Here is a 12,534-nt window from a genome sequence, read left to right as displayed (position 1 = left end):
TATGGCATCTGCATGCTGACTGGCAAGACTCACCAAAAGGAATTTGAATTATGGATGTGAAATGAGTGTGGTAGTTTGTGTACTACATTTTCTCTATGCTGTAGGGTCCAAATAAACAAAAACCTGGGTGTTGTTTATGTCTTCTTGTGTCAGGTCAATGTGTATTTCAATGCACAAAACCCTAAATTATTACATAATCATATATATTGCAGAAACAATATGAAAGCAAATTATTGTAATTTCATTTGTTCTGATGATACAGCTGCCGGTGAAATGCATCTCTTGTGGCACATGAAAATTGAACTATGTGTTACATTAACTGTGCTGTATTCATTGTACATTGACTCTGTAATAAGTGGGTGTAACACAGTCTACTGACCTTGATCATCTGGGCCACATAGCTCTCAGGACCAGTGTACTCAGTGGGATCTTTCACCCTCACCAGAACCAGGAAGTAAAGGTAGTGCCACATGTTGTGTTCGGCCTTGAAATGCTCCTCAAAAGACACAGTCTTGTTGTCAAACTTGTCCCTTTCCAGCCCTGTGAGACATGAGCAGAGGGGTTGGGGGAATGAAGTGGTGGCAGCAGGCTGTTATTAGCCAACGTAATTAGCAAGATCAATTTTCTCCATAGTAGGCCTTTATATTATGCTGTTCTGTCACCATCATTTTTTAGTCTGCACATATTGAGCAAAGCACAGCTGTACACACCGCAGATGAAGCAGGTGGTTTTCAGGATCTCCTCCTTCCTCTGTTTCTCACTCCTCAGGTCTGCAAAGGTGTCGATGATCACACCGAAGATGAGGTTGAGAACGATGATGATAACAACGAAGAAGAACAGAAGGTCGTAAACCACGCGCGCAGCAAACAGAGGCTCCTGGATGGTAGAATATGGAGAAAAAGTCAACTTCCTCATCACTAAAATTATTTTATCGTCATTAAAAGCAACAGCTGCAGCCACAGCAGCAGCACAAATGCCATTTATGAATAGTTCACACCATTACAAACAAAGCAAATCATTCCATTCATTCATGGTGAGGTTCCCTGACCTCTTTGGAGGGTCTCCTGAGGATGTCTCCAACGCCTCCTCCATTACGCAGTCCCTGATTCAACACCGTGATTATACACATGAGCAGAGTGTCGCACACCCGCTCTGTCCCATCGTCCTCGTCTGCAATTAGACACACAGAAACATGTGTGAAGGGCAAGAGAGAGAGAGAGAGAGAGAGAGAGAGAGAGTGTGTGAAAGTGTTTGTGTGTCTGTTTGTGTACCAAGTTCAGGCCTTCTCAAGGTGCAAAGCAATGAGTAACAGTGAGTTCAAGAAAGCTCTTTCTTTATTCAAATATAGCCTGACCTCATTCAGAAAACTATCACTCAACTGCCTTTGATTACCAGAACAACCCTCTGGTGAGTCAACAATAAAACGCCTTTCCATGGAAACAGCTGATAATGGCATGATTAAAGAGTGGGTAATTTGACCCTCCCACCCACATGAAACAGGTAGAAGAACTAGACAAAAGAAAATCTAAAGGGATAAAATATGAAATGGCACAAGCAGCATGACAGACGAAGAGGGCGAGATGAAGACAGAGAGGCAGAGAAGGATGTGGATGAGGTCACGTGTGTTGCCCCTACGGTGCAGGTGATCCATGAAGATGCACAGGAGAGGAGAACAAACAGCGTGAGTCACCCCCTCTGCCTCATCATGCTTCTTTATGCGCGTGTTTGTGTGTGTGTGTGTGTGTGTGTGTGTGTGTGTGTGTGTGTGTATGTGTGTGTGTGTGTGTGTGTGTTCGCAAATATGCAAATACATGTGTGTATGTGCCTCTGTGTGTGTGTGTGTGTGTGTGTGTGTGTGTGTGTGTGTGTGTGTGTAACCTTTCAGGAACTGACTGCTGCTGGAAAGGTCACACACACACACACACACACACACACCCCAGTCCAGCCATAAAGACCAACTGTCCTCAAAATAGTTACTTTCAAAACTGGTAGGTTGTCAAGCAGGATCTATAAAAAAAAAAAAGTACACTAGGGAGAAATGTGATTTCAATGGACATTCTGTAGCAGCTTTTAGTAAAAACTTACCAGGAGCAGACTTGGGTGAGGAGTCAGGGCAGCTGTCTCTCATACACGAGTCAGCAGCTCCACTATTACTCAAAAAATCCCTTTTTCCTAAAAATGTGAAACAATAAGTTTAGTTGACTACTGATCATAACATAGAGATATCATTCAGATATCACAACAAATGACATAATGAAATATTGTGCCCACTAGTGACGGGAGTCACTGACAACAACAATGTGCTTTTGGATCAAACTCCTTCCACCAATTCTTCTAAACTCCACTAAAATCAGCAAGAAAGATATAGTCAGACATTATGTAAACTCAGGCAGCAGGTGCTGGGTGGGTGGTGAAGTATGGCTAAACAAAAACTGAACACATCATTTGCACCTCAACAAAGCCTACTTGAATTTGATCAGCTCAGCCAGCCAGACAGACAGAGGGAGAGCTGTACACCTGCGCAAAGGGCTTCTGACAGGCTTCCTACCATGCCGGGCTACAGGACAGAGGCAGGGCTACGGGACAAGAGGCAGCGGGAAGAAGAAGCAGAGCTGAAGGGGCAGGGAGCGGGGGGTCAGGGCCCAGAGGCGGCAGCGGGTTAGGGTGCTCCTGAGGTTTGACGGAGCTGCGGCTGTGCCTACAGGCAGTGCAGCCCGCAGCCAACAGACACAGACAGAGCCGAGCCCAGCTGGTTACATAACCCAGCGCTGTTTCTGCTCTGCTCTGTTCTGTGAAACACAGAATGGCGCGGCCACCAGGTTATGCAACAGGTGCACACACGTGCTAGCGGGTTGTCTTCCTGACCACCGGAGCACAGTGCCAGAGCTCATGAACACATACCCACTCATGCATGCTCCTGAAGACCGTGTTTTCAAAACACATACATTCATATAAACACACGTATCAGATGGGCCGACAAAGTGCCTAAGAACATGTGTTACCATGTATACAATTACGCAAATAAAAACAAACAATAAATAAAATTGTTTTCCTAAAAACACACACTATCCTATCGTTGCTGATTTTCATGTTTTAACTTATTTTGAAGGATTACATGCCTCTCTATGGGTTGAGAAAATACTCTAACCTCTCAGGCTTATGAAACCCTTTCAAAACCCATTGGATAATGTCAAAAATGCATCGCCACCAAGCTAAAAACAAGGTTATTTTTTTCTGTTACTGAAAAGTTGACATTTTGGAGATACAAAGTTTACACCCGACAGCTATACTATATAATTATCTCGTCTCCCTGCCATGCACACACACACACACACACACACACACACACACACACACACAGGTTTTTGATAATACTGCAAGAGAGCACAGCTTTACGAGATGTTGAAAGTGGAACTAAGGTTAAATGCAGTGGCACAAAGGCCACAGCGTGACAGAAAATGACTGAAATCAAGTATAGAGTAGGTTGTATTGTCATAATTGCATCTCTCTTCCATAAGGAGAAAACTAGAAATCTAACTGTTAATAAAAATCTGTTTAAAAAAAAAAAGAAATCTAACTGTTAAGATAAAGTAAAGCTATACCTATAGTAAAATCTATGCCATTTCTATTGTAGAAACTATTACTTTATTGATTAGAAATGTGCCTCTTTAAGAGAAAGCAGCAGGTTATAAAGAAGCTTTCTGTCTTCTGCAGCACTCTCACCTTATAAAGTTGATTACAAATACTGTAACTTAGAAGGTTTTGTTCACCATAAGGGTGGATTAGCAGGTTTTGGGAGTTCTGACCTGGGGCAGGAAGGCGGTCCACGTCCATGCGGAAGTCGTCCTTGAGGAAGAGGAAGCCGATGATAGAGAAGAAGTAGACGAGGAAGATGGCCAAAACAGCCGTCAGGATGATGGAGCGGCCGTTCCTCGTCACGCTCTTTATCACGTTGAGCAGCGTCTCCTCCCGGATCACCAGGTCGAACAGCTGTGGGGGCGCAAACACATCAACAAATTCATTTATTCAGAACAAAGTTTCCTCGCACGGTCTGAAGCGATGGTATACTCAAACAATCACAACGCAAAGGAAGCAAACCACGAGAGAGATTTCTTACCAAGAAGCTGTAGAAGAACTCGTGTACGAAGAGGCCCAGGACGCAGATGATGGCGTAGCCCAAATGGTAGATAAACAGCATGTCCATAACCACCGCTTTGTAGCCGCGGGTGAACGTTCCCTGGTTTCCCACAAAGCTCACGAGAAAGACTACTTTATTAAACAGCTGAAAGAGAAGAAGAGGACAAGGCTGAGAGATAAAAACAAAAAGAAATCAACAATTACGACGTATGAATTGACAAGAACCGATATATCAGTTGGGTCGAATCTCGCATTGCTTACATTGGCAGTACCCAGCAACAGCAGAGCGGGACCGAGGCCCATAGTGTAGATGGCACGCAGAATGAGGGAGACCAGGAAGAACAGGATGCCCCACGGCTTGGGCAGGACGGGCAGCAAGGCGGTGAACACCCCCACCGCCACCCACAGCGAGATATTCCAGAACGGGGACAAGGTGCCTGGGCCGGAGAGGAAAACATCAACAGAGCGTACGCCGCGTTAACACTCTGAGAAGAAGTGGCGTTTCTCTATTGAATTATTCAACTGAGCTAAGTGCTTTACTTGGCACAACACAGTCTCTGCTTCTACTAAGAGGCGACACTTTGAAATGTCAAACAGTAGGCCATAGGGACCGCCAACTTCATCACTCAGAACAACCGTCTCTTTAGCTGGCACTGTAAACCGCCAAAGTGTTTATGAGGCTCATTGTTCTTTAGTAAAGCGCGATGTTGTGATGATCTGTTGCTAAAAATGGTTTAAGCATCTAGCATTAAGGCTGCTGCCAGGTCACAAAGGCTATGGTGGATTTGATGTTTCAATGCGACTTGAATCATCTGATCACACATCAAGTGACAGGTCTGAACATACAAAAATCAGATCTTCAAAACTTGACATAAAAGCGGTTCGCATTGGGATCAGAATTCTAGAAAGTTTGAACACAATCCAGCCACAACTTTGCATACAAGCAATGTTAACACATGGAGAGGGAGAGTGGGAAAAAGTAATTTAACAGATTTAAATAAAACCTTAGCAGACCTATGAGAGCCATTTTCAAACGCACAGAGAACTGATCTCATCAAATCCAATCTTAAGAATCAGATCTCAAAAAAGTTGAAATGCCAAGCGTAACCTTGATGTAACATCAAGAAAACCAATCGGATTGTGGTGGGGCAGACTTGAAGAGCTCAACTGAACTCACCACTTTTGTGGAAATACATAAAACATAGAATGCGCTTTTGGGTTTGGGTCATTTAATAATTCAATGCACTTTTGAATTAGATTAATCCATGTCCATCCATCACGCTGACAAGGTAAAAAGACAGTAGGTTTGACACAGCAGCAGACTCGTCCTGAGAGGAAGCGATAGTTCTTCTTCCCAGCATGAATAATACCTGGCAGAACCCAGACGAGCTTCAACCTCGCCACAAGGCCAGGCCAGGCTTACTCCTCGCTCACATCCAGCGGGGATCTGTCCGTGAACGACCGCTCGGTCTCAAGCCGGTGCATTACACAGACAAGTTAAGTAGCAAGAATCAGCAATTCTCACCCTCGTCTCCATCATCACCGAAGGGGTAGAAAACAGCCACAGCAATGTTGAGCAGGCAGGCCAAGTAGAAGGAGATACTCCCCCAAAGGGAGATGTGCCGCGAGAACCAGAACAGAGCCTTGTTTTCTGTACAGACATAACAAGAAGTCTTAGTGCAGGGATTCCATAATGATATAAGACTCAAAACACACACACAAACAGTGCAGGCCCAACAATTTATACTGGTAATAACAGAACCCAGACACTGCGGATCACACTCATCATTAGTAATAACCCCATCGACTGTTTCTTCTGCCCGAGCAGCAGACTTACTGCGGATCTTCTTCTGCCACCTCATCTCGTTGTACAGGTTGTCAAACTGCTGGAAGAAGTCGTTGACCTTGCTGCCCTGGTCGTCCCTCTCGGTGGTGGTGAACACGCGCACCTGGGACTCCAGGGTCAGGTACTCGCAGATGTTCGGGACGGGAAACACTATCTGTTCCATGGAGCGGTCATGACGCACAATCTGGCAAATAGATATCCGATACATCCTCATTATGGGTGTATAGCCGCACACAATGTGAACATTCTGAACTATTGGGATTCAGATAACAGCTGGAGGAGGGGACGGTGAGGCCTACCTCTATCTGCGCTGTGTGATTGGCATAGTAATGAAGGGCGTCGTCCTCCTCATGATCAGGCTCCGGCCCCGCCCCCGCTCCCAGCCCCGACCCCGGCCTCAGGCTCTGCTGAAGGATCTTGTTGTGTCTGGCCAGCTAGGATCCAAAAAAGATTACAGCTTACTACAAAACACTGTTCGTTCATCTCACTTTCAATTCACAGTACGTAGCACAAGAGTCACAAGGACAAGAGGCATTTGTTTCAGCCCACCACCAGACAACACATTCACGAAGCCTTTAAATGATAACAACAATGGGAATGTGATTGATCCCCAAAGGGAAATTCTCTTTTCATTTTCACCCACAGTAGGGCGAACATGGTCCTGCCATTGAAAGAATGTCTCACTCACCACTAGAGCTGAAACGATTTGTCAATTAATCAAGTAATTAGTTTAGATTAGTCTATCGCCAGAAGATTAATTGATTCAAATTTTGATAAAAGATAATAATCATTTTAGTCATTTGGCGGTTACAGCTTTGCTTGCTTTCTCCCTTTCATATCATTATAAAATGAATACTTTTTTTGGCAGCTGGTCAGAATAAAAAAGCAATTTTAAGACTCTAGGGCTCTGGTAATGTGTGAATGATATTTGGCATTATTTTTGACTTTTTATGGACTAAACGATTAATCTAAATGAGGCATAAATGCATTAATCGATAATGAAAATAATCATTAGTTGCATTCCTACTCATCACCCTGACACCCTAACAACCTAGAATATTATACTTGATCTGGTCAGATCTGAGCATATGAACTTCACCAAGACTTCAGCAAGATGAAAACTGATCTCGGACTGGTCTCAGATCAACAAACTAATGGATATTTAATGCAACTTTGCAGGAGAGGAGGAAATCATTGCAACACTACCATCTTGCAACATACAAAGCGTTAATTATAGATGTTTCAGTCAGACAACTTCAAGAGAGTTAAAAGGAAAAAATATCAAAACAAAAGCAGTCTGACATGACAATACAGACTTGGAGCAAATACCGTCAAATTCTGTATATCCTCTAGATCAAGATACAGCAGTTTATTTTCCTCACTTTCAGAATGATCTATATCATTTTCTTTTCTTTATTTGTTTAGCTGCATTTGATAAATTGAGCTGGCTTTATTTATTATCTCTCACACAGAAAATACTGACAGACACCAGGAACATGGCAGCTGTCACTCAGCAGGCCGCGGCAGCGAGTGACAGACGGGTTTTCTAACAGATGCTTGAACACTCGGCATCTTATGTTTGTGTGTCATCAGTGTAGGTGTGTGTTTGCGTTTCACTTTCTGGGGTCAAAAAACAGTGGAACAGTCAAAAAGACTTTCGTTGTCATAATGAAACTAGTCTGTTGGCTGGACAAAAATACCCCGTCTGACACTTGGTTCTGAAAAAGCAGAAGTGAAAACCCGCTAGACTTGGTCTGTCCTCTCCAACTGACATATACTGTAGAGAGAGGGGAGGGAGAGAGGGAGGAACACACACACACACACACACACACACAACAACTCCTTTCTCACTCCGTCTTGGCACAATACTCCCTTCTGATTTCTTTACTGATGACACCCTGGAGGAGGCAAACCAGATTCATTTAATAATCCAATGACTATTACCTGCTTGGGTGATACGAGAACACCTACAGCTATGAATCAGTCCACCTGTCGGCAGGAGAAGTGACACATCCTGGAGCTAATTTTAGAAAACTGGCAGAGCGGTTCTATTACAGATCCACATTCCTCCATCCTTTGGCACACAGGACATATACACTCAAATAGGAGCATGCTTACACCCATGCATGTGGACACAGACACACACACACACACACACACACACACTCCTGTACTACAAGGTGCTGAGGTCAGCGAAAGGGGGTAATGAGAGAGAAAGTGCAGTAATGCCGCCTTCCCAGTCTGAACCAGCTTGGGCGTTATTACCTGGTGGGCCAGGATGTAGATGTTATGTCCGACGTCTTTGGGCTTGATCAGGTCTCCCACACTGTCCTCCTCTGCCTCGCTCTCCAGCCCCTGGGCATAGGCTTCCTTCATTACATCCACCTGTTGCACAGAAGTTAGGCAATTCATTGCTCCTTACAGTACATTCAATTGAAAATAGATTAATTTTAGATAGGGCCTGTCTTTGTGTGTGTGTGCGCACTTACCAGTTCATTGGGTCTCATCTTGTAGAGGATCTTCTCTGCATTCTCACTGTCATGGCGACTCTCCATGATAGCCAATAGGAGCTTGGAGGCATTATTCTACAAGACAGGGACAGAACAATGACCTTCACATCCTGATCAACTCTACAATGCAGATATAATACTGAGTAATCATGACCAGGACTTCACGGATACAATTTTAAACTGAAATAAACCATTAAATTGAAAAAGAAAGCCTGCATTCCTTATACAAATTATAAAGATTATCATAAAAATATCATCCACTGTAACTTATTATTTGAACACTAGGAGATTTGTAAAATCAACTCCCAGTCATCAGGATCTCAGCCTCTAGTGCTGCAGATGATGAGGGCTAGAAATGAAATGCTAAGTATAGCTTCAGTGTATGTACTGTGTTCAAGTATGGCTTTTAATGCGTGTGCGTCATAGCGAGCAGCCTCGCAGCGCTCAGAGACACGTGGCGCTCACCTTGAGCTCCAGCACCAGGTCCAGCCGATGCTTCCCCAGGGGGTTGATGGAGTTGACAATCAGCGCTATAATGATGTCAATGCCGTTCGACTCATGCTTGGCTATGCAGGTCTGGAAAAGTAATGGAGCTATAGTTGGCATCAAAGTACATCAGACTGCAACAAAAATTATCAGACAAGTCACAGTAATTTGTATGTTTGACAAGACACTCTAATAGAAGACACTAAGAGGAGATTGTGAGGCTGATGTTGAAGTCCAGTTGATGCCGACATCATCAACTGGACTTGGTGTGGCAAGTTGGGAAGAGTTTGATGAAAGGTTTTCACCAATATTGTTCTTGATTCATAGGCCATAGATTACACCTCGTTTAGAAAGCCAGTTTGGACGCCCCTCTCTCTTAAGCAATTAATTGCAGCCTCTGCGATTTGGAAACTGCAGATGCATACTGCATATTGTGATTTTATTTTTTCAATTAATTGTTCAGCTCTACTTGTGAGGGGGCAAGAAAAGCTGATTCTATTTGGGAAAACTAGCCCATCCACCCCCTACCTGGTTCTCATGGCAGGGTCCCTGGCAGTACTCCGTGATGGTTTCAAGGGTTTGGCGGACCAGGTCCACGTTGCTCTCGTTGATGTAGAGGCCCAGCAGCCCGAGGCCTCCAGTGGTGCTGCCACAAATACAGTCCAGGAACTGGAGGGTCTCACACACCAGGTTGTAGTTAGTCTTGTTGTTCTGGTTGCGCAGGTAGTTCTGGATTTAGAGCAGAAAAACAACAGTGAGGTTAACAGTATACATATATATATATATATCTACATATATATATCAATACATTCAACATAAAGATTGTGTTGAAATAAAGTTAACGCCTACAAGGTTTTTCCTCTAAGGGGCCAGTACCTGCAGGTCTGAGTTGTGGTTCTCACACAGCAGCTGTAGGTAGCGTAGGATGGGTTTCATGATGGTGATGGCTGGACTCATCTGAGTTTCTTCTGCAGCCTCCTCAGCTCCAGGCCCCTCGCTGTTCTGTCCCAGGCCCTCCAGGTCCGGGTCCAGCTCCTTTCTGAAGGCACAGAAGGCCTTGGAGGTCACCGAGGAGGCCTCCTTCAGCTGGCCTCGCATCTCCTCCCTCATATGAAGCCCGGAGTCCTTCCCTACAGAAACAAGATGATTTTACTGTTTATTTACTGGAGGAGAGACACAGCTGAGTGAACATTTAGTGGAAGATCGAAGTCTCTATTGTTGTATATTATGTACATTACCTTTATTTTACTTTTACCTTTATTTTATATTAGTACCTATTTCTTCTATTACCTTCCTGTACTTGAAACATACTTGACTTCCTTGGCATTGTCCACCAATTGTTGCTGTGGCACCTGAATTTCCCCAAGGGGATCAATAAAGTGCTATCTTATCTTATCTTATCTTATCTTAAGATGGGTCTTAGTTAATGGGTGTGGGTGAAACAAGTACACCTGAAATATTTCATGAGTAAAGATCAATGGCATCAATGGCCCCCAACAAGTGGTCAACTGTTGAGTGGGGTTCTGGAGTATGAAAACAGCCGATCTTGATACAATGGTCTTTTGATAAGCTTGTGATGTGGGCCGTCACATGGCCTCTGACATGTGACCGCAGGCACTGGGAACAACAGTCTGCTCAGAGGTCAGCAGAGCAAAAAAGATCACAGATACAGTACAGTGGAGTCAAGCGCAGCAATATGTGGGGTAATAATAATCTCTGCTGGATTAGGGGCCTTTGTGTCCAACTGTCATTACACAGAATTTGCAAGAGACTTTCTGGATTTGTCAGCCACTGTTGTTGTAACTGAAGTCCTAGCTGGAGTTCAGTCATTTTAAAAAGGGACCACACATACTGTAAAGCAGAATGATTAAGGGTTTGAAGTTCACATTTGAACCCAGTTTGTGACGTCAATGCTTTGCACTCCTGTCCCGTGTCTAGGAAAATACGCTCAGAGCGTGACTTTCTGACCGAGTGAATATATGCTCCTCTGACATCACTACCCTGCTGTTTCACCTTCATCCTTGAGGAGCACGTATGAGTTTGCTGCATCAGAGTAGAAGTGTGTCAGTCCCAGAGAGCAGTGGTGACAAATGTTTTTTGGCCACACTCAGATCATTTAAGTTAGGAAAGCTTACAGTGAATCATCAATCTGCTGTACCTTTCTTGAATCTGACACCAGCGATGTCGCCGTCATCGTCCCTTTTCCTGCAGCTGAGCTCAAACATGTTGACGGACACGGTGGCTCGGATCTCCTGCTGGGCCAGACGCATGCGGTCGTAGAAAACCTTAAAAAACCTCTCTGACTTCTTCTGCTTGTACAGTTGGCTGTAGAAGGAGTTCTAGGTGGGAGGGAGAGCGGCAAATCAGCATAAATCTCCACAATCTGAAGCTGTGAGAGTATCTGTGTGTGTCCTGGGCTTCAGTTCATCAGTGTGGACATAAAAGGATCATTTGAGTATGCGTGTGTGTAGGTGTGAGTGTTTGTCTGTGTATGTGTCTATATCACCCACCTGTATCTGCGTGTTTCCTCCCTGGAGAAGGGCGATGCCCAGGAGGATGCTCTCCTCGAACACCCGGTCGTTCTTGGTGTTGACGATGAGGTCGATCACCAGCTCTGATGCCCCCACGTTGTCCAGCAGACACTGGATCTCCGCCACGCTGCTGCCTGGCTTGTCAGAGTCCAGCACAGGAGAACTTCCTGCACGGATTTAATGTTGATTATCAGAACTGATACTTATTGTGTAACATTACTGATAATGTGTGCAAAGTCATATGTGATTTATTACTAAATATCAACTATTCCAAGCAACTGTCGGCATCTGTATTTGGATATAAATATATATTTATATGGTGCTTAGGATTTGCTTTAACTAGATTCAAAGTCTGCCACAGACTGTCAAAGAGCACTTCCCCTAAGAAGTGGAGCGCTGTCATGTTAGTTGCTCTTGTTTCCTCAGCAGTGAGTGGTTATTGCGGCTGCTGCTGGGTATATTTGGGGTTCTCGGTACCTCCAGACGACGGCTTGACAAAGCCTCCTGATGAGCAGTTTCCACTCCCAAACTCTGACTTGGAGAGAAGTCTTTGATTTCCAAAGTAGCGCGTGAGGAGAATCTTTCTTAACACGTTTCCCTGCGGAGACAAAAATGGTAATGTTAAATCCACATCACAGTCTGAGAGTGTGTCTCCTCTATACTAGCCTCAAACTAGAAAATTCACATTTTCACACTTTTGGTTTTGTTTTAGTAACTTAGTTACTGCTTGCAAAGCCCCTGAAAATGTGAAGTAGCATTTTGCAATCCATATCTAATGTAGACATACAGATCTACATAGCGTAATGTCAAAATGAAGGACACACTAACAAAATGTTCCATCCAAGAGAAGGGTTCTGGTGCGGTGTATTTCCTGGCATGAAATCAACCCAATCATCCCTAAGAGGGCTAAGCAGATTGCATTTTCCATCTAATGGGAGTGATCACCTTCATCCCATGATGCATTTCGTTCTTGATGGGAGCGATGGCTTGCAGGATGACAATGCCCTTATCAACAAAGAAATTG

The 12,534-nt window shown here is 44.2% G+C and overlaps 1 protein-coding gene across 1 annotated transcript in view; it reads right to left on the bottom strand.

Annotated features, from left to right (window-relative positions):
- Positions 1 to 379: 379 nt before the first annotated feature.
- Positions 380 to 12,534, bottom strand: part of itpr2 (inositol 1,4,5-trisphosphate receptor, type 2) — a gene marked incomplete at its 3' end in the record, with an annotated part of 45,504 nt that continues 33,349 nt past the window's right edge. Inside the window, exons 38-55 of the mRNA XM_071547300.1 lie at positions 11,988 to 12,108; positions 11,490 to 11,677; positions 11,138 to 11,318; positions 9,856 to 10,109; positions 9,508 to 9,708; positions 8,959 to 9,069; positions 8,473 to 8,568; positions 8,249 to 8,368; positions 6,283 to 6,417; positions 5,975 to 6,167; positions 5,663 to 5,788; positions 4,399 to 4,574; positions 4,118 to 4,282; positions 3,807 to 3,990; positions 2,086 to 2,172; positions 1,049 to 1,170; positions 711 to 876; positions 380 to 540 (exon numbers count right to left, since the gene is read on the bottom strand). Coding sequence (XP_071403401.1) covers positions 380 to 540; positions 711 to 876; positions 1,049 to 1,170; positions 2,086 to 2,172; positions 3,807 to 3,990; positions 4,118 to 4,282; positions 4,399 to 4,574; positions 5,663 to 5,788; positions 5,975 to 6,167; positions 6,283 to 6,417; positions 8,249 to 8,368; positions 8,473 to 8,568; positions 8,959 to 9,069; positions 9,508 to 9,708; positions 9,856 to 10,109; positions 11,138 to 11,318; positions 11,490 to 11,677; positions 11,988 to 12,108 — 2,787 coding nt within the window. The remainder of the gene's footprint in view (positions 541 to 710; positions 877 to 1,048; positions 1,171 to 2,085; positions 2,173 to 3,806; positions 3,991 to 4,117; positions 4,283 to 4,398; positions 4,575 to 5,662; positions 5,789 to 5,974; positions 6,168 to 6,282; positions 6,418 to 8,248; positions 8,369 to 8,472; positions 8,569 to 8,958; positions 9,070 to 9,507; positions 9,709 to 9,855; positions 10,110 to 11,137; positions 11,319 to 11,489; positions 11,678 to 11,987; positions 12,109 to 12,534) is intronic.

The sequence above is a fragment of the Centroberyx affinis genome, unplaced genomic scaffold, assembly GCF_046629955.1.
Source record: "Centroberyx affinis isolate AG114_WGS23_722 - 3 ecotype Tasmania unplaced genomic scaffold, CSIRO-AGI_Caff_v1 ptg005786l_1, whole genome shotgun sequence".
NCBI lineage: Eukaryota > Metazoa > Chordata > Actinopteri > Beryciformes > Berycidae > Centroberyx > Centroberyx affinis.
This window is presented reverse-complemented; position numbering and strand designations above follow the sequence as displayed.